General features: G+C 38.6%; 1 protein-coding gene across 6 annotated transcripts in view; it reads left to right on the forward strand.

Annotated features, from left to right (window-relative positions):
- The window catches only part of ATP8A (ATPase phospholipid transporting 8A1), a 305,670-nt gene that overhangs the window by 97,176 nt on the left and 181,776 nt on the right, over positions 1-26,718 (forward strand). For all 6 annotated transcript variants that reach the window (XM_068227251.1, XM_068227249.1, XM_068227247.1 and 3 more), the window contains exons 10-12: positions 1,467-1,590; positions 10,965-11,187; positions 21,165-21,285. In XM_068227251.1, coding sequence (XP_068083352.1) covers positions 1,467-1,590; positions 10,965-11,187; positions 21,165-21,285 — 468 coding nt within the window. The remainder of the gene's footprint in view (positions 1-1,466; positions 1,591-10,964; positions 11,188-21,164; positions 21,286-26,718) is intronic.

Raw genomic sequence — 26,718 nt, forward strand, 5'->3', positions numbered from 1 at the left:
ACCTATAGTATCAAACATGCATACTCCATAAGAAGGACTTGCCAAGGCTACAGGCTTCTGAAATGAAGTTCCTGAGGTCCACAATTCATAAAACCAAACTGAACAAGTTAAGGAATGGCATAGTGAGAAAGGAAGCTGGGATTGAGATGGCATTGTTAGATCAGATCAGCATGTACAGATTGAGGTGGTTTGGGGATTTATGAGGATGGAGCTAACAAGGACAGCTTTTGTTAACTTGGATAGGCATGTGGTAGGAAATGAAATTATGGAAAAACCAAGAACCCATTGGATGGACATCATAAAAATGGACCTTGCAGATCGAGGAAGGCCACTAGAGGACTTCATTAACAACAGAACTTGAGGGGCTCTCCAGTAGTACCCAGGAAACTGGAACTGTAAAATGGTGATGATAATGATTAATATTAAAGTTGTGTATTAAAGAATTCATGTCATTATTCTTGAAGTAAGAGTAATTATTTGACCTCGGCAATATACTCTTCATCTGAAATTTTTATAAATATATATTTTTAAAAAGTTTTTGAAGGGGATTTACTCAACTGAGTAAGTTTCTGAAACTGGCTCTTTGAGAGAGAGAGAAAGCATATGCACGAGGAATTCATGTTTCATTTCTGAGAGTGATTGCAATTTCAGCTCCGTTTTTCTTTTTTTTTCTCCTCAAATAACACTTGGTATTTTAGTTGAAACATATCTATTGACATGTGTATCTATGTAGTGTAAACGACTTTCAGACTTCGTAAAAACTCCTAAACTGTTTCATCTGTCTCATAATATCCTATCCAGAGAACTAGGTATATGAGATTGATTCACATGGAAATTCATAATTTCAGCTCTTCCATCTTGGGTAACAGCCCCTTCAAAAGAATCTAATTTCTAAGCATACACCCATTACCATGGCACTTGTGATGAGTAATGGTCAGTAATTTAAAATTTTAGATTTTAAACTGGGATTTTTTCCTTATTTCAATTCTTTTTCTTATTTAACCATCCCATATTGAGTGGATGTTTTATAATAAGTATGGAAATGGTTAAAATAGTAAAGACAATCCCTAACTATGTGGGCCTAGTATGATCTGGGAATCAGCACATAGATTTGCAGTAGTTCTATCCTTGTCAGGTAAATGTCTCTTTTGACAGGCAGTTCAACAGAGTGAGAGTATACTCCAAACAGAACTACTGTAGTTAACACCTCCCATCCAGGGAACCTGGGATTTGAGTTCGAGTCATATGGACAGTCACATTTTCAGCCGTTTCTTCTTGGATTAAGAAAACCATAAAAAATCTATTGTCTGTAGTTATTTATGAGGAATATGTAACTCTTGATATCTCTTCTTCTGATGGTCAATATTTGGCCCTTATGAAAAGAGGATTTGTTGTCCTTGTTTTTTGTGTTTTTTCTTATGTTTATGAAATAGTGTTATCAAGTATGTGTTTTTTCCTTCTTACAGAATTTATTATCTGGGCATCCGACAGCGCCTTACATCCGAGAATTCCTTATTTTAATGTCTGTCTGCCACACAGTTATCCCTGAAAAAATAAACGACCAAATAGAATACCATGCTGCCTCACCTGGTAAGAAAATTAATGTTTTCTTATTTTTTCAAGTATATTCTTTTATAATCATTGATGTGGGAACTAATATATAATAAGACTTGTAAAGTGTCATCTTTGTATTCAGAGGTACTTGTTCATTCCATAGCAACCACCTTACTTGATGGTAGACTTGTCACCTTGTTAACTTGGTTGTTCACCTCTTGTTTTGGTTGTTTGTCTTTTGAGACAGTGCTGCCCAAGTACTTGAAATTTGGGATGCTGTCCAACTTTACTTCACTGAAAATGATAGCTGGTTCATCTCCTTCCTTCTGTACCACTATCAGTCAGCACTGTCTTTGTCTGAATGATGTTTAAGCCATAGCTCTTAACTTATTACTACAGCTTTGCCATCTCTTAAAAATTATCTTCTTATTCACTCCAGATGGCAATGTTGTCTGAGAATCTGAAGGCTTGTAGGTTACCACGTGTTTTTTTTTTAAAAGTGGCTACATTATGACATCCATCATGATGATGAATAGAAGAGGTGGTAACAAACTGCACTCTTCTCTTCATTTCATACTAGTCCAGAAAACCACCATATATGAAGGTCGATCAAATATAAACGGGAATTTTGTTCCTGAACATCAACCGTTGCTAGGACAGGCCCTGCGCTTCTGCTATGCTTAGACGAGACTGCTAGGAGTGGGGAGAGCGTGCTGTTAGATATTTCCCGCAATTTCATTAGTAACGCTCACAATGTTGGAGCAACAGGTGCACCCCTCCACTGCGCAACGCATAATTATAACATTTCTTGTTCGTAAAGGAGTTACAGCGGCGGAAATTTGCCAGAGATTGACTGCACAGTTCGGTGATCAAACATTGTCAAGGACGCGTGTGTTTGCCTGGCATAAAAAGTTCAAGGAAGGACAAGAATGTGTGGAAATCAGCAACACGATCACCGTCCTCGGACCAGCATTACAGACAAAAACATTTGTGCGGTTAAAGACATTATTGATGACGATCGACAAGTGAGAGTATCAGAAATTGCAGAACGAGTCAGAATCAGTTATAGAAGCTGTCAAGCAATCGTCACAAACGACCTGCAGTTCCGTAAATTGTTTTCCAGATGGGTCCCTCCCTTTGACAGAAAATCTGAAGTTGAGATGTTTGGAGGTTTGTCAGAGGCTTACAGCAAGATTTGCTGAAGAAGGTGATGCATTTTTGAGTCAGATCATCACCTGCGATGAAACATGGGTCCACCACTACACTCCTGAATCCAAACAAGCCAGTAAGGAGTGGCAGAGGAAAGGAGAGGCAGCACCAGTGAAAGCCAAGACTTGACTGTCAGCTGGCAAGGTTCTTGCAACCATACTCTATTAACCAGCGTTTCGTCCTAGGTCTGACAATAGACTCTAGACTCTAGACACTAGACGCCTGAAAAGCCTTACATCTGTTCTGTTTTTGACATGCTCTACTGGTGAAAAATATCTCATTCTCTCCATGGGAACTTAGAATTTTCCATTCAGAATTGCTAGGCGGGCAATAATTCCATTGTGGAGACTTATCTCCCGTATGCAGTTATCAGACTGTGCCTCTTATAATGGGCTTCTGATAAGTTCACCTGCATACACCCCAGTGTCAGTGGGTAGGGCCTGACACAACCCACTCTGATGAGTCTAGTGTCAGACCTAAGATGAAACTCTGGTTAAAAGAGCAAATGCCTGAAAAGCCTTACATCTGTTCAGTGTTCCCCTCTCCCTGTACGTTACTAACTTCACCCTTTGGGAGGATTTCTTGGATTCTTATCATGTATTCTTCCTTTACTTGAACTTCTTCCAATTTCCTCATCTTGGCTCTGGGTGTTTTCTTGATGTTCTTGCAAGTTTTGCTGGTCATGTGTCTGAAGTTCATAACACCAGCAGTCTGTGGTCACTGTCCATACTTTCACTTGGGATGACCTTGACGTCATTGATGTATCTGCCTCCTTCCTTGTTTGTGATGACTTAGTCAATCAGTGTCCTGCACCTACCATTCCAGCTACACTTATTTTCAATTCACCACATCCAACTGTTCTTGAACCTTCATGTCCTCCTCTCCCCAAATCACATCATCATCTGCAAATAACATGATGTTCTAGACACGATACTGTATAGGCTTTTGGGCTTATGCCGTGTCAAGAAAATAAGGTGACAGTGGACAGTCGAGATTTTATTCCGATGACGCAGAGCACAGTTCTCTGTGAAACATAAAGAATTTCACCTTATTTTCTTGACATGGCATAAGCCCAAAAGCATATTCAGTATCATGTCTGTTACTATGGACCGTGAGAGCATCAATGGCAACATGATGTTCATTTCTCTTCCTCCATATGTTGCTTTTGCTGTTCTCATGATGTCATCCGTTACTGTTGTAAACAGGATTGGCGATAGAACACTTCCCTGTCTCAGCCTAGTGATTTTGAACCAACTTTTCCTGCCAACTTGAGTTTGCACGCAACTACATCACTCCTTGTACATTGTCATGATCATTTTTATTAATCCCTATTGAATTCCTTTTTGCACCAGACTGACCCAAACTTTAGTCCTGGGGACACTGTCGTATGCCTTTTCAATAATCAGATCAAAAATTAGATGGATGGCTTTTCCGGCGTTTGCTCTATTAACCAGCGTTTCGTCTTAGGTCTGACACTAGACTCTTCAGAGTGGGATGTGTCAGACCCTACCCACTGACGCTGGGGTGTATGCAGGTGAACTTATCAGAAGCTTATTTATGAAGCACAGTCTGATAACTGCATACGGGAGATAAAACTCCACAATGGAATTAATGCCCGCCTAGCAATTCCAAATGGAAATTCTAAGTTCCCATGGAGGGAATTAGATTCTTTTCCACCAATAGAGCATATCAAAAATCAGATCAAAAATTAGATGGATGGCTTTTCCGGCGTTTGCTCTATTAACCAGCGTTTCGTCTTAGGTCTGACACTAGACTCTTCAGAGTGGGATGTGTCAGACCCTACCCACTGACGCTGGGGTGTATGCAGGTGAATTTATCAGAAGCTTATTTATGAAGCACAGTCTGATAACTGCATACGGGAGATAAAACTCCACAATGGAATTAATGCCCGCCTAGCAATTCCAAATGGAAATTCTAAGTTCCCATGGAGGGAATTAGATTCTTTTCCACCAATAGAGCATATCAAAAATCAGATCAAAAATTAGATGGATGGCTTTTCCGGCGTTTGCTCTATTAACCAGCATTTCGTCTTAGGTCTGACACTAGACTCTTCAGAGTGGGATGTGTTAGACCCTACCCACTGACGCTGGGGTGTATGCAGGTGAACTTATCAGAAGCTTATTTATGAAGCACAGTCTGATAACTGCATACGGGAGATAAAACTCCACAATGGAATTAATGCCCGCCTAGCAATTCCAAATGGAAATTCTAAGTTCCCATGGAGGGAATTAGATTCTTTTCCACCAATAGAGCATATCAAAAATCAGATCAAAAATTAGATGGATGGCTTTTCCGGCGTTTGCTCTTTTTGATATGCTCTATTGGTGGAAAAGAATTTAATTCCCTCCATGGGAACTTAGAATTTCCATTTGGAATTGCTAGGCGGGCATTAATTCCATTGTGGAGTTTTATCTCCCGTATGCAGTTATCAGACTGTGCTTCATAAATAAGCTTCTGATAAGTTCACCTGCATACACCCCAGCGTCAGTGGGTAGGGTCTGACACATCCCACTCTGAAGAGTCTAGTGTCAGACCTAAGACGAAACGCTGGTTAATAGAGCAAACGCCGGAAAAGCCATCCATCTAATTTTTGATCTGATTTTTGATATGCTCTATTGGTGGAAAAGAATCTAATTCCCTCCATGGGAACTTAGAATTTCCATTTGGAATTGCTAGGCGGGCATTAATTCCATTGTGGAGTTTTATCTCCCGTATGCAGTTATCAGACTGTGCTTCATAAATAAGCTTCTGATAAGTTCACCTGCATACACCCCAGCGTCAGTGGGTAGGGTCTGACACATCCCACTCTGAAGAGTCTAGTGTCAGACCTAAGACGAAACGCTGGTTAATAGAGCAAATGCCGGAAAAGCCATCCATCTAATTTTTGATCTGATTTTTGATATGCTCTATTGGTGGAAAAGAATCTAATTCCCTCCATGGGAACTTAGAATTTCCATTTGCCTTTTCAATGTCGATGAATGTCATCACCATATCATTCCCATACTCCTATTGCTTTTCCATTAGTTGTCTCATAATGAAAATGGGTTCTATTGTTGACCTTCCACTTCTGAAACCAAACTGATTTTCCTGTATCTGATTTTCAACAGTCAACCTTATCCTACTTTCCAGTATCCTCTCCATTATCTTAGCAACATGGGATATCAGAGTAATTCCCCTGTAGTTCTTCAATACTTTCTTATCACCTTTCTTGAAAATTGGGATGGTTATTCCCGTTGTGTAGGTGTAGCGTGCCTGCCTCTTACCTGGAGGCTCCGGGTTCAATTCCTGGCCAGGTCAGGGATTTTTACTCAGCCTACATGATTAGAATTGAGGAGCTATCTGACGGTGAAATAGTGGCCCTGTCTAGAAAGCCAAGAATAACGGCCGAGAGGATTTGTCGTGCTGACCACATGCCACCTCATAATCTGCAGGCCTTTGGGCTGAACAGCGGTTGCTTGGTAGATCAAGGCCCTTCAAGGGCTGTAGTGCCATGGGGGGGTAATTCCTTTCCGCCAATCCTCGGAGACTTCCTTATTCTCCCAGACAGTCCTGAGAACTCAATATGTCCACTGCAGGCCTACAGCTCCAGCTGCCTTTATCATCTCCGCTGAAATTTCATCTATTCCAGCAGTTTTTCCATTCTTCATCTTTCTTATTGCCATTTCAATTTCATTCATTGTAATTTCTTTATCCATTTCTTCATCAACTAATTGCCTTTCCTGGTCGTCCATTGAATGGCTGTCATTAGTTCTCATGTTCAGCATCTTCTGAAAATACTCTCTCCATCTATTTCTTATTTCTTCTGGCTTTGTTAATATTATGCCACCTTCATCCTTCACAAATCTGGTGTTTACTTGATCTCTCTCTTTTTGTTTCTTAAAATACCATACAGTAATTCCTTGCTGGTGTTTACTTGATCTCTCTCTTTTTGTTTCTTAAAATACCGTACAGTAATTTCTTGCTGCCCTGCATATATCATCTCTCAATTTCCGTGTGAATAAGGCCCAGCTTTTCCTCTTTTCTTTTTTCTACCTCCACTAATTTCTTGGTCAAATTCTTTGCCTCCACATATTTTCTTCTACTTTCTTCAGTCTTAGATGTTTTTCATGCTTTCCATGCCATTTTCTTTTCCATCACTTTAACCTTTACCCTATCATTTCACCAGTGTGTCTCTTTGTCTTGCACATTTCCTGATGTTCTACCACATACCTTTTCTGCACATCCAACCAGTGCTTCCTTAAGTCTTTTCCATTCATCTTCAACATTCCCCATCTCCATCCTGGGTACCAAGTGTATTATTTCCCTTTGAAATTCTTCTTATATGCTTTTCTCCTTCAACTTTAATTATTTTCTCTCTTATTGGGGATTTTTCAATCTTTCCCACTTTCAATTTTCCTATCACAACTCGATCTTCACCAAACGCTTCTTCAGGCATGGCTGTAACATCTAAAAGGTTCTTCCAGTGTTCCAGTGTTCTTTCTCAATCATGGTCTTTGTTCATCTGTCTCCCCAATCATACCTGGTAATCTTCTGACTGTTCTTCTTCCTAAACTAGGTGTTTCCAACAATTTTTTGGTTCCTCATGCAAAAATCCACCAACAACTTGCCTTCTGGATTTACATTTCCATATCCAAAGCGCTGTACAACATCTTCCTTTTGTTGTCTTTCCATTCCAACTTGTGCATTTAGATCACCCATCAATAGCACTTTCTTATCTTTTATCTGTCTCTCCACTTCCTCTAAGAAGTCCTCTAGATGTTCATCTATGCAACCCGTATGTGGAGCATACAACTGAAATAGATCTTTCATGCCATTTTCAAACTGGAGTCTCATCACCATCATCCTATCACTGACGCATTTTGTATATCCTACATATTCTTGGATTTCTTTTCTAAGCATGATGGCCACTCCATTTTTTGCCTCAGGTCCCCCACTGTAATACAGTCTGTATCCTTCTTTCAAAGGAATCTCTCCCGTACCCTCATCTTGGTCTCACACAGTCCAAATATGGCTATATCTTTTTCTTTCATGAAGTCAACCAGTTCTTCTGTCTTTCCGTCAGTGTCAGGACATTTGCTGTCTTGATGTAGTTTGGTGCTGGTTGCCCACTTTTCACAGTTCCCCCAACACCGGAAGAGCTGCCCGTTGCTTTTAGCAGGGGACGTCCTAACCTTTTCAGAGGCACCATATCTGCTTTATCCATATAGGCTATTGTTACAACGCGCTCGCCACACCCAAAGGCAATTCATACCTACTGCCAGGTTCAAAATTAGGCCGCCCCTAACATGGAAACAGACGCCTTTCGTAGCCACTCCTCTGCAGTACAGACGCTACGGGTTTGCCCCTTCCACCATCTCCATAATACCGAAGTCCACCTTCTCCGCCGTAGATGCTGTTGAGGTCTTCACTCGTAATCCTGAGCTGGGACCCATGCCAGATATTACACACTGGGTCAGTGTGCTCTGGGACTCACATAGGCAGGGCTGCCACTCCCTGGGTAGGGCTGCCTCACACCGACACAGATAAGCTAGGTAGCCAACTAAGGATAGTCTGCCTAAATTGCAACAACCAGGTATCTACAGAGTTCCCTGTACTCTTATATTGGCAGACGTCGAGAATGATATGTACTCACCTTAAGGAACATAATAGGTGTATCAGACTCAACCAACCTGATAAATCAGCTGTTGCTGATTGTGATGTCATGTTCCAAGGAGTGGATTTTCTTACTCGTATAAAACAACATTGCCCCAGATTCATCAGGGAGGTGTTTGAAGTATGTAACCAAACCAAACCAAACCCCATGGCACTACAGCCCTTGAAGGGCCTTAGCCTACCAAGCGACCGCTGCTCAACCCGAAGGCCTGCAGATTACGAGGTGTCGTGTGGTCAGCACGACGAATCCTCTTGGCCGTTATTCTTGGCTTTCTAGACCGGGACCGCCATCTCACCGTCAGATAGCTCCTCAATTCTAATCACGTAGGCTGAGTGGACCTCGAACCAGCCCTCAAGTCCAGGTAAAAATCCCTGAGCTGGCCGGGAAACGAACACGGTGCCTCCGGGTAAGAGGCAGGCATGTTACCCCTACACCACGGTGCCGGCTTGAAGTATGTAAGCACCCATATAATTTCAATCACAATACAGGCTACTCCCTCAGTGGATCATGGCTACCTAGCATGCAGACACTCTTCCCTGCCTTCTCAGTGATGGGTGCAATGCCCATTTGCTGGCAAATGGTGTCATTTCTTTACATGATGCAGGAGTGTGATGCCCATAAAAAAATGGAGCATATGCCTTTCCATGTTTTGTAATTATCACTCCATAGTTTTGTCAGTTGGTCAACATTTAACACCATATAAAGTGACATACTACTGGGCGGTATATTTTGGACTTCAGATATGGTCTGTCGTAGAGTATGCGTATGACTTCCTCCATCTCATCCATGCTGCCTTTATCCTACTTTGCACTTGATCTCTTATCTTACCATCAGTCTGTAGACCAGAGACCTGAAGCATATGGTCTTCGTTAAGGTCTCTCCATCAACTTAGATGGAGCCGTTGCTTGGGATGGTTTCCAGGTATTCATTCTTCTCAATTTATCAAACATACCCCTTGGTAAGTAATTCCAATCCTTAATTCCTTTTCCTGTAAATGAGTATTTGGCCTAAGTTGGTTGTGTTTCATGTTTTTAAAATATTCACTGTGACCACTATGTACACCAAATATCAGAACTACCAAGTATATTGAAATAGGCTCATGTGGGAAGGATTCTCTATATCCTATACGAAATTATGTACAGTATAATTAATGCATTCTGTAACTAAGAAATGAAGCATGTAATATTGTTAATGGTCAAAGGTGTTCACTATGCATAGGCCATTCTAGTGTAAACTGACGTAGTTTTTAAAAATATTTTGGTTTGCATTTAAAAAGCAGACTACAGACAATAAAGTTGAATAAGTAAAAGAAGTATACTGAACCTGCTTACCTTTAGATTAATCTCAAACTATTTTGAAGTTTTCCACTCCTCCTGTGTTGGTTTATATGATCTGAATTCTACATTAATATATACAGTTGAACTTTGTTATAATGACATCGGTTTCAGCGACAACTTACCATGTTTTCTGTGGTACATACGTATTCCTCATAAGAAATGTGTTTTCAGCCTTGCTTAATATGCCATTTTCAACCTCAGTTTGGAATAAGATTTTCTAAGAACCACAGTATTTTAAGAAAAATTGTGTTGAAATCTAGCAACCTGGCAAATTCCCCTTTTGTCATAGACCTCGAAATGCAGGCAGATTCCCCACCCCATCGTAACCCACCCAAATTCTTGCGGTATTGACGGTACTTGCGTGTGGTCAGTTTTGACTGGAGGTTTCCTCTAAGTGTACACATTTATTTATTTTTTGTTGCTATGGGCTTTACGTCGCACCGACACAGATAGGTTTTATGGCGATGATGGGATAGGAAAGGCCTAAGAGTTGGAAGGAAGCGGCCGTGGCCTTAATTAAGGTACAGCCCCAGCATTTGCCTGGTGTGAAAATGCGAAACCATGGAAAACCATTTTCAGGGCTGCCGATAGTGGGATTCGAACCTACTATCTCCCGGATGCAAGCTCATGTACACATTTTAACAGAGTATGCCCACTAAAAGAAAAATTTTAATGTTGGAAGAAAAAAAGCGATTCACCAAATTGAGAATGGAATTTTAAAAGCTGAGGTATGTTGTGAGTTTGGCCAAACGATTTAGAAGAGCAAGGATAAAATTGTTGCTGCATTTGAACAGAATGGTTTGAAAATTAAGCGGCTGTGAAAACCTAAACAGAGCGACGTGGATGGAGCCTAATTGTTTGTTGCTGTATTTTTCGTTTTCCACCTCACTAGAATGAAAATATGAATCTCGGTTACTATGACACTCGTTTATAACAACACAATTTTTCAAGTCCTTTGGATGCAGTTATAACTGAGTTCTGCTGTATTTGTTAATAGAAGTTTGTGTTATTGATGTCCCAATTCCAAATGGTTATTATAATGAAGTTACAAAATCTTTTTTTTTTTCCCTTTTTTTTAAAATTTATTTTGTTTTTGAATAACTAAAGTGGAATGCAGGAAAATTCATGTGTACCTCCTAAAATTGTACCTGTTGCTGAATATGTGATATCTTGTGATCAATTATTTTCAGATGAACGAGCACTAGTAAAAGGTGCCAGTCAGTTTGGCTATGTATTTGATACCCGAACACCACATCATGTGGAGGTTGTTGCATTAGGAGTTCGAGAACGATATGAAATCCTTAATGTGCTGGAGTTTACTAGTTCCAGAAAACGCATGTCGGTTATAGCTCGGAACCCAGATGGTAAAATCAAGCTCTATTGTAAAGGAGCAGATACTGTCGTATATGAAAGGTATGTAACTTTATTTTTATATGTTTCTTGTTGACTTATTTCTACTTCCTCTTTGTCTGCCTTTACAGAGCAAAATACTGATAATTCAGCTAAGTAAGTAAAATGTATACATGTTTACCTTTAGATTTATCTTAGATTATTTTGTAAGTAAATATTCTTTGTACCTATTGCTTTCATTTTACATTGCATTCAACCTCCAAATTCTCATGGAATTCCTAAGCTTAACCTGAAATTTTCTTTACATATCATGTTTAACGTTTAAGAACCAGCGACTCTCCAAGTTCTTCTTGCTAGCTCTTCCCTTGTGCTGTTTTATACCTCTTCCATATATAAATGATGAATATGGACAGAAAGAGAACAGAAATATGTAATTGAAGCAAAGACACTACAGTGCAAGAAACTTCCACTGAGAACTCCTCCACACATACCTGTCACTATCAGATATTTTAGATATTTTGTCTTTAACCATAACATGTATGTTGTTTGGGTCATCAGAACATAGACCCATAGAATGGTTTGATGCAGCTCCCCACGCTGTGTAACTGCGTTACTACTACATCCTACATCTGCACTAATCTGTTTGTCATATTCATACCTAGACCTGCCCCTGGCATTTTAATTTTTTAAATAATAATAATAATAATAATAATAATAATAATAATAATAATAATAATAATAATAATAATATTCCTCTCTTACACTTAACCACTGCCTACACTTCCCTCAAAAACTAACTGAATAAGTCCTGGGTGTTTTGAGATGTGTCCTATCATCTATCTCTTTTTCTGGTCATATTTTGTTAAATCGTTCTCCTCTCACCAAATGAAGTCAGTATCTCTTCATTTGTGATTTTGATCTTCCCATCTCACTGTTGGCATTCTTCTGTAACACCACATTTCATACGCTTCTATTCTCTTTCTTTCTGGACTAGATATTGTCCATGCTTCACTTCCATACAATGCCAAGCTCCAGATGAAAGTCTTCAAAAACAACTTTTAATTCCCATACCAATTTTCAAAGTGAGCAAATAGATATATATTTTTAAGGAAAGGTCTTCCTTGCTTGTGCCACCATTATTTATTCTACTACCCAAGTAACACTATTAACTTACTTCCTTTAAGACTTCATTTCCTAATCTAATTTTTCCTGCATCATCAGACTTCATTTAACTGCACTCCATTACTTTTGTTTTGGATTTATTTATTTTAATCTTATATTTGTGGTTGGGGAGCTGTCTGACGGTGTGATGGCGGCCCCGGTCAAGAAAGCCAAGAATACCAGCCGAGAGGACTTTTCGTGCTGACCACACGACACCTCATAATCTGCAGGCCTTTGGGCTGAGCAGCGGTCGCTTGGTTGGCCAAGGTCCTTCGGGGCTGTTGCGCCATGGGGTTTGGTTGTTTTATGCCTTCTGCAAGACTGTGCCCGTACCATTCGGCAATTTCTCCAGATCTTCTGCAGACTCGGGTAAAATGACAATATCATCGGCAAATCTCAGAGTTTTGATTTCCTGTCCTTGGATTATGATTCCTTTTCTAAATTCCTCTTTGAACAGGAGAGGGGACAAATTGCAGCCTTGCCTCAAACCTTTCTAGATTTCTGTTTTTTCCATAGCCTTCGATTCTTATCACTGCAGACTGATTCTTTTTACGGATTGTAGATAATTCTTTCTCCGTTCTGATCCCCATCACCCTGAGAATCTCAAATAGGTTGATCCGTTCATTGTTATAGAATGAGAATGAAAATCCACAGCCTGTTTCTAGTCATTTAATTGGCTCAGGAATGTAATAAATGAAGCCTCCTTGTAGTAATACCAGTATAGTTGGTCCGTTATTGGACATTATAAATTTTCCAGCTAACTCATTCCTGGTTGTCAGTGTTTCGCTCCAGTGTGCTAAGTTGGGCTCATCAGGTGGTAAATAACACACCTACCAAGACGCATAGCTGGTGCATACTGTGAAGGCCACTGTGCAGGTTACTTGGAGCCACCAGCAGTGCCAATGCACAATGAGAGACTTTTTCTCATTTTCAAAAATCGATGCTTGCCTGGCCATCAGATGTTAGATGTTGATTCTCATAAGGAACCTGAAATAAACAATATTTCAGATTAAAATCAAAAACCAAATCAAATCAAAATCTCTTTATTTGCAAATGAGGTGTTTACCTCGGTGGCAAATGGCACACTAAAATACATTATTGTCAAGCACTAAATATTAAATTAACAAGAGAATAAAATTTTCCTATAATACAATACAATTTAAACTAACAATTTTTTATATTAAACACACAGCTCATCCTTAATAAATTTACATTGTTTACAAAATTCTACTTATAATATCTCCTGTACTACTTACAAATATAGTCATCTGATATACAGCATGTGGAATTACTTCAAATGATATTGTACAACTGATATAAGATTAAAATTTACATTGCATTTATTTACTTTTTCTTTTCTTTACCCCTTCTGGAACCTAAGTAGCATAATGACCTGCTGCGTCTTAACCAGAGCCCCTTTTACCACCACTTTTCAGAGTTCCTGAAAGGCCTTCACAGCTACCGTAGCGGTCCCAGGGCCCTCGAAGTCCCCACTGTACTTCACCCCTACAGGCAGTCCCCTACTTTGGCTCTCCAAACTCCTTAGACCAGGGGATGGAATTAATTTATTCACACACATTCTTTATTTACATTAACCAGCACTGGTTGAATGCCCTCTAACATTTCATTTATTTTCTCTGTTGCTGTTTATTCTCTTCTTGAATATCTGTACAGATTTTGGAAAAGGATCAAACACTACCCCTGGTAAATTGTTCCACACCTTCACACCCTTCCCAATGAATGAAAATTTACCCCAATCGCTTCTGCTAAAATTCCTCCTAATTTTATATTTGTGGTCAGTCCTGCCGATATAATTATTTTCCAACTGAAGCCTCTCACGGATATCTCCCCATGCTGCTTCTCCGGTATAGGCCCTATATAAACCTATAAGTCTAGTTTTCTCCCTTCTCTTACTTAAAGTTTCCCACCCTAGTTTCTTTAACATTTCTGACACACTACTCTTTCTCTTGAAATCCCCTGTTACAAATCTTGCTGCTTTCCTCTGCACACTATCTATTTCTTTTATTAGGTATTCTTGGTGAGGATCCCAAACACTGTTTGCATATTCCAATAATGGACGAACCATACTTAAGTAACTTTTCTCTTTTAATTCTTTGTTGCATCCTTTAAGTAGCCTCATTATGACATGTAACGATCTGTATGCTTTCCGAACAATGTCATCCACATGACCCTTCCAGTGCAAATTACTTTCAAATCTTACACCTAAGTATTTGCACTTGCCATCTTTTGGGATAACTACCCCATCCAAAGTATATTCAAATTCAGTTTTAAAACTCCTGTTCGTAAATGTTGTAACAGTTGATTTGCCTCCATTAACCTTCATATTATTCTCTTCAACCCATTGTTGGATACTCTCAAGGTCCCTTTGTAATTCTGAACAATCCTCAATGGTATTTATTTCCCTATAAACAATTATGTCATCTGCATACAATCTTATTTTTGATGTTATATTGTTCCCTAAATCATCAGTAACGGACCGATTATACTACCCTGTGAAATTCCCTTCCAAACTTTCTCTTCCTGCGATACGTTAATTCCTACTTTGACTTTCTGAACCCTTGAATTTAGAAATGTTTTTACCCAACGTGTAACCCTTACGTCCAATCCTATTCCCTCCAATTTCTTTAATAAAATTCCATGTTCCACTCTATCAAAGGCTTTGGAAAGATCTATGGCTATGCAATCTAACTGGCCTCCTGAATCCAATTGATCTGATATGTCCTGCTGAAATCCCACCAGTTGTGCCTCACAAGAAAATTTCTTTCTAAATCCATACTGGCTCCCTCTGATGTACTTTGATATTAAACTCTCCAGTATTTTACAAACTATACTGGTCAGGCTGATTGGTCTGTAGTTCTCTGGTTTCCTTTTATCACCCTTTCCTTTATAAATTGGTATTATTATAGATTCATTCCATTCCTTTGGTATTACACTATTATTTATGACATAGTCAAAGAGAAATCTTAAATAAGTCACTATGTACCACCCCATTGTCTTTAATACCTCCCCAGTAATTTGATCACTTCCTGCTGTTTTTCCTTGCTGAAGCAGTTGGATTTCTCTGAAAATATCTTCATTTGTGAATGAGAAGCTTCTTGTTTCCCTCTGTGTCTCTCCCTCTCTATCTTCTGTTACGGTTTCCAAGTCCTGATAATCATCTACTGAATCTCTAAATTCCCTACTAAAGAGGTTTGCTTTCTCAGTATCTGTTAAATAGTGTTCACCCCCTTCTCCCACCATTGTAGGAATTTGGATTCCTTTTCTTCCTGATATATGAATACAGCTTTTTCCATTTCCCTTTGTGGTCATTACGCTCTTGAAGAATGCCATTCATATAATTCTCTTTTGCTTCCTTTTTCACTCTATTCAGTTCCCTCATTAGCTGTTTTCTACTTTCTCTACTCTCCTTACCTTCTTTGATTTTCCTGTTTACTATTCTACATTTTCTTTTTAATTTTCTTATTTCCCTTGTATAATAAACAGGGTCTGAGGTCATTTTACCCTTCTTAACAGGTACAAATCTCTTCTCTCCTTCCCAAATGATTCCTTTGAATTTAGCCCAAAGTGTATCCACATTACTCCCTTCACTTATCCAACAACTGAATTGTGATTTAAGGTAAGTCCCAAATTCATCAACTTTAGTTTTTCTGTACAATTTCTTGTCTTGTGTGACCCTCTTATTAAGCCTTTTTGGTACCAGTCCTACATCCATTATTACAGCCTTATGGTCACCTATTCCTTCAATTACCTCAGTTTTATCAACAATTTCCCATGGTTTAACCAAGAATACATCTAGTAAGTTATTGAGATGAGTCGGTTCTTGTACTACTTGTGTAAAACCTCCCTCCCAAATTAACTTATTTGCCAGTTTCTGTTCATGGGCTTCACTTGCAGCTCCATTCCATTCAACCTCAGACAAGTTTAGATCTCCCTCAATTATTACCACATCATTATTATTGTTTTTATGAGTATAATCTATTATTTTCTCAAATATTTCCATGTCTCTTTCCTCTCTTCCTAGCCTATATGTTCCTATAATTCCCACCTCCTTCATATTATCACAAACTAATTTTATCCCTAATATTTCATCCCTTTCATCGGTAAACCATTCATGTGAACAATATGTTTCCTTCACCAGAATAAACACCCCCCCCCCTCCCTTTTTATCTCCTCGGTCTCTATGATAGACTGTGTACCCTTCTGGAAATACTTCTCTATTACCCACCCCTTCTCTCAACCACGATTGCACTCCTATCACCACATCTGTCTCATAAGATTCCATCAATGTACCGAATTTTAATTGTTTATTTACTACACTCTGACAGTTTACCAGGAGCAATCTCAGACCCCTTTCCTCTCTAAAAATTGACTGTTGCAATTGGGTAACTTGAAATTCCTTAATTTCCTGAGTTTCATTTTCTAGTTGGCTGAGCCAGCTTGAAGTACAGCTGGCTCTTTCTACTAGTTTTCCTGGTCAGTATTATAACTCAAGGGAGTTGCCTTTTTTACAGTACATATCTTATGATTAATAAAATCTAGAACAATATTTGCTATCTTTCGTTTACCTGAATTGTTTAGATGAAGGCCATGTTTTGTGTAACAGTGTCTCTCGAAACTGCTGCTATCAATTACCTGTGTATTACGAAAATGTTTACAAATTTTAACTATATCTGTATTACTTTGTCCACTTCAATGTTCACACACGAGTCTCTAATCAAATCATGCCTGTGGGGCACGTTCACTACAAAGATGTTAGTGTGAGTCAGCTTATCTAGTGTACATTTAAGTTCAGAAATAACATTCTAAGCGTCGTTGTGAGCTACGTCGTTCGTCCCGCCGATGATCACTACTGCATCACGACTTCCGAGATTTGTTGCCGCCTGCTCCGTGTTTTTTCCAATACCTTCTTCATTGGGGCCCCAGGATAGATGACTGCCGATGCTGCAATATCTTCATTGACCATTTTCTCCGCAATTCCCCTCGCCTGGCTATCACCAAATATAAGAATGTTCGACACTTTCGCCGGTGCACTGTGTGGGATTTTAGGCCTAACTTTGCCGCTTCTCGTAACGGATTTTGCGCTATACGTTTGACTGCTTCCTATACGGATAAGTCCTTGCGTAGCGCTTACTTCCCTCAGGACTGAAAATCTATTTTTGGTGTCGATTACAAAGTTGTCCTTATTAAATTGTACACTTTTCCTCCTAGAATCTGAAGCAACTTGACACCAAGCGCTAGAATTCTCGGAGCCACCTGTGTTCTGAGTGTTTACTGGTACCGGTAGTTTCGATTCCAGTAAACGTACCTTTTCCTTTAAAATCTCATTCTCCGCTTTTAATGCTTGTAAATCCTGTTACAATAAAGAGAGAATTACAAGTACATTATCATTACCTCCATCCTCCAAGTAATGAGACGCCAGCAATTCGTTGACCGTTGTAGGCCTAAGTTTGCTACCGCTATTCAAATTGCTCTCGCCACAGCTAACACAAGTCCAAGTATCTTCATTTTTAGCAAAACCAGCACTACATATACACTCAAAATGGTACCAAATTAAACACTTTTCACACTGGATACCATTCTTCACTCGCTTCTTGTTTACACCACATTTATTCCCGATTATTTCACAAGAGAACCGGAAGCTATCTTCACTTACATCCTTCGCTGACGCCATCTTGAAAATGAATGATTACCTGTGTGAAGTGATATCTAGATCGCCCCGATATAGTGGTGAGGATAGGAAGTGTGTAAGCGAATGCACTTGATGGTCCACCTGTTCAATACTCAAAATAATCTATTGATTATTATCTCGTTAACCTTTTATTTGCGGTACAACTTTTGTCCAATATTCGGACATCATAGCTGCTACACTAATGACTATGATTAAAATTAATATTAAAATAAGCACGGGTTTTTAAGGAATACTCTGATGCTTAAGCTTATGTAAGCTATCTTTTCTAGTATACAATGATTAAAAGCATTCAAGTCAATGAAACCTAAAACTACATATTCTTGCTTACATCAGTCTTTATTAAAATACACTTTAAAAAACACTTTGTAATAAAGAATCTGGGCTTGGATCTTGATTTTGAAGAGATTACATATATTGTGGAACCTTATACATTGCTGGTTAAAAAATGGGGCCTAAAAATCATTATGTAGAATAGGGGACTTCTCAAGTTCTTACTGTATTTATAAAACTGACCATGTATGTCCTTATGAATGTTCTTCCGTGGATATACTTTTTACGTTTGCCTGATAGCTAATACTTGTTCAAAATGGCTGAGTGATCACATAGTACCTGCTTACCATTGGTTTTCTAATCCTCATTCACCTTGGGGTCCACATGCACCCGTTTCGTCGTGTGGAACTGTGAGGTTCGATATCAGCTAGTGCTAGAGTCTTGAGGGGCACCCAGCCTTCATCACTTCTGCTAGTCCTTCACTTTTCAATCTCATTTCACTTTCTAGATACACTGCAATAAAGAGAAGTACCTTTCTCCTCTTCCGAAAAAGCATGTAGCAAAAATTTGGGACCTGTGGGCTGATTTTCTTCTACTGTATATATGTTTTATTAGCCATGTCCTTGCGAATTGCCGCTACTGAAATGTCAGAGACCTATATTGACAGATTTACTGATCATCAAAGAACTCCTTTCCAGGATAAACTTCCAGCATTCTCCTGTACTGTCTTTTAACAAATGGCATTATTACTAATATTAACCGCTTTTAACTTTCAGTTCACATGATGGGCCACTACTAATTATACGTGTTTTCTCTCTTAAAGAAATAATCATTACCACAACCAAACATTTAGAATATGTACAAGAAAGACACAGAAGTGTTGTTAGATTGTGATTTACAATGAAATCATACTACTATTATTCATCATGTTGTTAATATTTCAGCATGTTTAGAGTTAAAATCTAATCTGTACCATTCTAGGTTACTTTCCATAATTTTTAAGATTTGTTATGTTTACTGAAATTTGAATGAATGCTCCGGTAATTTACTGCCATGTAGTTAAGGTAATATCTGCATTTGTGTATCAGTGGTAGAATGTCAGTCTCTGCTTCCTAATGGTGCAAGTTCAAATCCAAGACAGTACTGTTGTGTCAGCATGTAGAAGATCTCCAGTGGGATATTCAGTGCTTATCTGACCAAATTTTAAAAGTGATTAATAGGTCACCCATTAAAGTTCTGCTGTCTGTCACACTGAGTGGCTCAGGCAGTAGAATGCTAACTTTCTGAGCCCCTAGATGGTGAGTTCTAATGCAGCTCAATCTGGTGGTATTTGAATGTACTCAGATATGGTAGTCTCATGTCTTAGATTTACCAGCATGTAAAAGAACTTATGTGGAGCACATTAGAGTTCTGAATTCTCTGCCATCTGGTAGGGTAAAAGGGAACTTCAAAATTGACACTGACAATTTAAATGGGGTCAAAATCAGGATGCATGCGCAAGTTAGTTGAGGCATTATTGTTGTTGTTTTTTGAGATGGTGGGATGGCATGGAATAAATAATGAGTAAAAATTGCACAAGATCCTTACAAAGTCTTTGCTGCAAAGGTTCAAAGCTGTATGCTGAGTTGAGACTGTCTCATACTGGCTATTACCGTATTTACCCAAATAATCCCCGCCGTCGAATAATGCCCACACCCTCATTTTAGGAAGGCTCAATTTGAAAAACATAAGTGAAATGAACTAAAATTCTTTCCATCGAAAAAGTAACATAGGCATAAACAAACATTTCATATAACTCTGCGAGGCCATGTGGTCTTTACGCAAATATTAACATGTAAAATGAAAATTAGCAAGTACTGAACTTGCAAAAGGCTAGATTCTCTGTAGATGGGAAGATTTGTTGTCTCTTGCATCACTAGAATCCTCTCCTAAATTACAAGTTCGTCACACTCCACGTCTAAAACACTTCTTACACTTGGTCTCTTTTAATTGGACAGTAATACGACCGGTGGTGGATAATCCTTTTTGTGCAATGTAAACCCTTGAAGTAGACACACCGGCGAAATCTGATGTTAGTTTTGCAATACAGTAAAACGTCGTTAATTCGAAGTCTTTGTAATACCGAAATCAGACTCCCAATTACGTGATTTTGAATTAACTGCCATCTTGTAATTCAGAAATGCCAACCCTCGCCAGTTTTCACGGATTCTGCTTTTCTGCGTACTGCCTGCTACATGATATTGTGGCGTTCCTTAAAACGCTGAATACAAAAGAATTATGATTTCACTCTATTTTCAACTATGAAACACACTATAGACACACCGAAGTGAGTGAAAGTGCATAAATCTACCCCTGCACATTCCAGAAGATTCATTCTGTCATGACGTGGAGAAATTTTGAATTTAAATTACTCTGTAAAATACGGTGCTATTTAAAAAATATATATATATATAGAGTCAGTTTAGAATTAAAAGTCTGAATGCCATAAGACCTATCTGTGTTGGTGCGACGTAAAGCCAATAGCAAAAAAAAAAGGTAAAAAAAGGAAAAATAAGTCTGAATTGTTTTCTGTTTAAATATGACATATGGGGACAGTTTTCTTCCATCTACGGTTGCACAAAGCATAACTGTACACTCAGCATGGAAAACTAGGTGAGCCAGGAGCGTGTTGGCAACCTTGACACAAATAAAACCCACACCCCAATTTCGTCCCTCAAAATTTTTTTTTTGAAATATGCGGGTATTATTCGCATAAATACGGTAATAGGGAATAATGAATTTTCTTAGCTCTTTTGTAGAGGCATAAAGATTGAGTGCTGCAAGGCATAAATCTGTAGTGAAAATGTATGTAGGCCTACATACCTTTTTTCTTCATTGAGGAAGTATTCTTTGTTTTCAGACTTGCCCCTGATGGTCAACAGTTCCGTGATGTTACGTTAAGACATCTGGAAGAGTTCGCTACCGAGGGCCTTCGCACTCTGTGTTGTGCTGTAGCAGATATCTCAGAAGAAACTTATGAGGTTAAAAAACTTTATTAACTCCTCTTAATGCTTGCTTGTGTCATTTTAAGCATTTTATATCATCATTGCAAAATATCTAAATTCTGTAATATATTTTGGGTACTTAATGATTTATCTTTCTTTTAATGAGAAAATATTCCCAGTTGGCAAGGTATTTACCTGTTATGACAATAGTGAAGGGTGTAACTGGAATAAGGCACATAATTTGAACTGGTGGTGCAAGACTGTATTTTAAGCAAACATCTTCAAAAATTTTACTCCTATCCTAAGAAGTGAATGAGAAAATAAATGGTAAAACTTCAGTCAATGTTTTTGAGAAGTCAGTTGGCACTGGATATTTCCCTCTGCTAAACAGAACATCAACAAAGCTGTCATTTCCCCAGGCGCCCTCCCCTTAAAGGCTGTGCAATGATCTGGGTGAACGTGTCATGAGGTCGGTGCACTGCGACCTGCAGACAGGTGCAAGCTCTGAGTGCAGACAAAGTGTCTTTGTCAAATCACGCAAATAGTGATATGATTTTAATTTATGGTGAGGCAAGATGTAATAGAGCGAGGGCAGGATGATTGTATCAAGATTGTTTTCCCATCCAAAGTCACCCAAGTGATTAGGCTTTTTTTGTCCAAGTTTTTCTGAGAATTTGAGACAGTGGTCAACTACATTTGTGGGAATGGATCGTTCATGACAACAACATGTATTGCTCCTAGTCATTCTCGATTGAACCCTGTGTTCAAATCTTGGTAGGACCTTGTGACATGTCCGTAGGACAGTGCTCGACAGGCAGCGCATTAACTTAAGTTTTCAAACATGCTTCCACATTGAGACCGATTATCAAAAACTATTCTTTCTTTAAATGAACGAACGAACAAACGAACACAAATAAATAAATAAATGACTAAGCTACCTCTGTGGATCCGTAGTAGTGTCGGCCTCTGGATCAAATCAAAAATCAAATCAAATCAAAATCTCTTTATTTGCAAATGAGGTGTCTACCTCGGTGGCAAATGGTACACTAAAATACATTATTGTCAAGCACTAAATTTTAAATTAACAGGAGACGAAGAAAATTTTCCTAGAATACAATATTATACAATTTACGCTAATAATTTTTTCTATTAAACACACACATCATCCTTAATAAATTTATATTGTTTACAAAATTCTACTTATAATATCTTACAAACATAGTCAACTCATATACAGTACGAAATTACTTCTAATAATACTATACAACTGGTATAAGATTAAGATTAACACTGAATTTATTTACATATTTATATTTTACCCATTGTGGAACCTAAGTAGCATAACGACCTGCTGCGTCTTAACCAGAGCCCCTTTTGCCACCACTTTTCAGAGTTCCTGAAGGGCCTTCACAGCTACCGTAGCGGTCCCAGGGCCCTCGAAGTCCCCGCTGTACTTCACCCCTACAGGCATTCCCCTACCTGGGCTGTCCAAACTCCTTAGACCAGGGGATGGAATTAATTTAATGACACACATTTATTATTTACAATATCCTGCACTGGTCGAATGCCCTCTAACATTTAATTTATTATCTCTGTTGTTGTTTATTCTCTTCTTGAATATCTGTACAGATTTTGGAAAAGGATCAAACACTACCCCTGGTAAACTGTTCCACTCCTTCACGCCCTTCCCAATGAAAGAAAATTTACCCCAATCGCTTCTGCTAAAATTCCTTCTAATTTTGTACTTGTGGTCAGTTCTACCAATATAATATTTTCCAACCGAAGCCTCTCACGGATATCTCCCCATGCTTCTTCTCCTGTATAGGCTCTATATAATCCTATAAGTCTAGTTTTCTCCCTTCTCTTACTTAAAGTTTCCCACCCAAGTTCCTTTAACATTTCTGATACACTACTCTTTCTCCTGAAATCCCCTGTTACAAACCTTGCTGCTTTCCTCTGCACACCATCTAGTTCTTTTATTAGGTATTCTTGGTGAGGATCCCAAACACTGTTTGCATATTCCAATAATGGACGAACCATACTTAAGTAACTTTTTTCTTTTAATTCTTTGTTGCATCCTTTAAGTAGCCTCATTATGACATGTAACGATCTGTATGCTTTCCCAACAACGTCATCCACATGACCCTTCCAGTGCAAATTACTTTCAAATCTCACACCTAGGTATTTGCACTTGCCATCTTTTGGGATAACTACCTCATCCAAAGTATATTCAAATTCAGTTTTAAAGCTTCTGTTTGTAAATGTTGTAACAGTTGATTTGCCTCCATTAATCTTCATATTATTTTCTTCAACCCATTCTTGGATATTGTCAAGGTCCCTTTGTAATTCTGAACAATCCTCAATGTTATTTATTTCCCTATAAACAATTATGTCATCTGCATACAATCTTATTTTTGATGTTATATTGTTCCCTAAATCATTTGCGTATATTAAGAAAAGTAACGGACCGATTATACTACCCTGTGCAATTCCCTTCCAGACTTTCTCTTCCTGTGATATATTATTTCCTACTTTGACTTTCTGAACCCTTGAATTTAGAAATGTTCTTATCCAACGTATAACCCTTACATCCAATCCTATTCCCTCCAATTTCTTTAATAATATTCCATGTTCCACTCTATCAAAGGCTTTGGAAAGATCTATGGCTATGCAATCTAACTGGCCTCCTGAATCTAACTGATCTGATATGTCCTGCTGAAATCCCACCAGTTGTGCCTCGCAAGAAAATTTCTTTCTAAATCCATACTGGCTCCTCATGAACCAATTTTTATCATCACATATCCCTCTGATGTACTTTGCTATTAAACTCTCCAGTATTTTACAAACTATACTGGTCAGGCTGATTGGTCTGTAGTTCTCTGGTTTCCTTTTATCACCCTTTCCTTTATAAATTGGTATTATTATAGATTCCTTCCATTCCTTTGGTATCACACTATTATTTATGACATAGTCAAAGATAAATTTTAAATAAGGCACTATATACCACCCCATTGTCTTTAATACCTCCCCAGTAATTTGATCACTTCCTGCTGCTTTTCCTTGCTGAAGCAGCTGGATTTCTCTGAAAATATCTTCATTTGTGAATGAGAAGCTTCTTGTTTCCCTCTGTGTCTCTCCCTCTCTATCTTCTGTTACGGTTTCCAAGTCCTGACAATGTTCTACTGAATCTCGGAATTCCCTACTAAAGAGGTTTGCTTTCTCAGTATCTGTTAAATAGTGTTCACCCCCTTCTCCCACCATTGTAGGAATTTGGATTCCTTTTCCTTTTTGATTCCTAATATATGAATACAGCTTTTACCATTTCCCTTTGTGGTCATTACCCTCTTGAAGAATGCCATTCATATAATTCTCTTTTGCTTCCTTTTTCACTCTATTCAGTTCCCTCATTAGCTGTTTTCTACTTTCTCTACTCTCCCTACCCTCTTTGATTTTCCTGTTTACTATTCTACATTTTCTTTTTAATTTTCTTACTTCCCTTGTGTAATAAACAGGGTCCGAGGTCATTTTACCCTTCTTACAGGTAAAAATCTCTTCTCTCCTTCCCAAATGATTCCTTTAAATTTAGCCCAAAGTGTATCCACATTATTCCCTTCACTTATCCAACAACTGAATTGTGATTTAAGGTAAGCCCCAAATTCATCAACTTTAGTTTTTCTGTGTAATTTCTTGTCTTTTGTGACCCTCTTATTAAGCATTTTTGGTACAAGTCCTACATCCATTATTACAGCCTTATGGTCACCTATTCCTTCAATTACCTCAGTTTTATCAACAATTTCCCATGGTTTAACCAAGAATACATCTAGCAGGTTATTGAGACGAGTTGGTTCTTGTACTACTTGTGTAAAACCTCCCTCCCAAATTAACTTATTTGCCAGTTTCTGTTCATGGGCTTCACTTGCAGCTCCATTCCATTCAACTTCAGGCAAGTTTAGATCTCCCCCAATTATTACCGTATCATTATTGTTTTTATGAGTATAATCTATTATTTTCTCAAATATTTCCATGTCTCTTTCCTCTCTTCCAGGCCTATATGTTCCTATAATTCCCACCTCCTTCATATTATCACAAACTAATTTTATCCCTAATATTTCATCCCTTTCATCAGTAAACCATTCATGCGAACAATAAGTTTCCTTCACCAGAATAAATACCCCTCCTCCCTTTTTATCTCCTCGGTCTCTACGATAGACTGTATATCCTTCTGGAAATACTTCTGTATTACCCACCCCTTCTCTCAACCACGATTCCACTCCTATCACCACATCTGTCTCATAAGATTCCATCAATGTACCGAATTTTAATTGTTTATTTACTACACTCTGACAGTTTACCAAGAGCAATCTCAGACCTCCTTCCCCCCTAAAACTTGACTGTTGCAATTGGGTAACGTTTGACTCATGAGTTGAGAACTTCCCTGGAACCCAGATCCTTGTACATAGATCTTAATTTAAGGGTCTGGGTTTTCTGGCAAGTTTCCCTGTATGTGCCAGTTTAGTGGTATGGGTTTTCTTAAGTACAGATTAGTTTGCAAATCTCTGTTGATAATTGTAGCAATTTGTCTACAGAGAGTTGCTTTTCCATTACCATTTAGATGTAACCCATGTCTAGTGAACATTTGCCTGCCAAGACCTAAAGTATCTACTACATAGACATTTCTAAAACTCTTACTTAATCTCTTGATTTTTATATTTACATCATGTACAGCTTTGTTCACACATGAGTCCTCTAAAAGGTCAAACCTGGGTGGCACATTTACTACAATTACTTTTGAGTCAGGTAGTTTGGAAATCTTACCTCTGAGAGTCGTAATTAATTCCTCACCTTCATTCGCAGCAATGTCATTTGTACCACTCACAATCACCACATAATTGTCCTTCTCTAACACAGGATCACAACTTGAAAGGACGTCTTCAGTTTTGGCACCTGGTTTTATTAGTCCTAAAACCTCAGTCTCTGGATTCTGCAGCTCATCCTTGATGCCTTCTGCCATATCCCGCCCTTGACTGTCTGCGTAGAGATGAATCTTTGGCGATCTTGACTTTCGGTTGGTTTCCTTCTTCTGTAGCTTACCTCCACTGGATTTAAAATTATTTGGAAAACTTGGTGTGTCTTCTTCTGGAACTTGCTGCAATAACTGAAATCTATTTTGGCACTGCAAAGAGTTTTTTCCCGGTTTTAAGTTGTACGTAATTTCTCCCATATGTTTAACATTAGGCCTAAAATGGCCACGCGTCCCTTCCGTCCATGGCGATCTTTCTTCTCCAATGTCTTCTTTATCTTCCAGTTTCTTTATTCTGTCCTTTAAGCTTTCATTTTCATGTTTCAGAGCGCATAAGTCCTCTTGTAGCACTCCTAAAATCTTAATTATAGTTTCATAAGTCTCTCTTTCTTGTTGTTCTGCCTCACTCTCAGTTTGCTTACACTCGGGACACAGCCACTCACTTTCTT

This window comes from Anabrus simplex, chromosome 4 (assembly GCF_040414725.1).
Source record: "Anabrus simplex isolate iqAnaSimp1 chromosome 4, ASM4041472v1, whole genome shotgun sequence".
NCBI classification, from domain to species: Eukaryota; Metazoa; Arthropoda; class Insecta; order Orthoptera; family Tettigoniidae; genus Anabrus; species Anabrus simplex.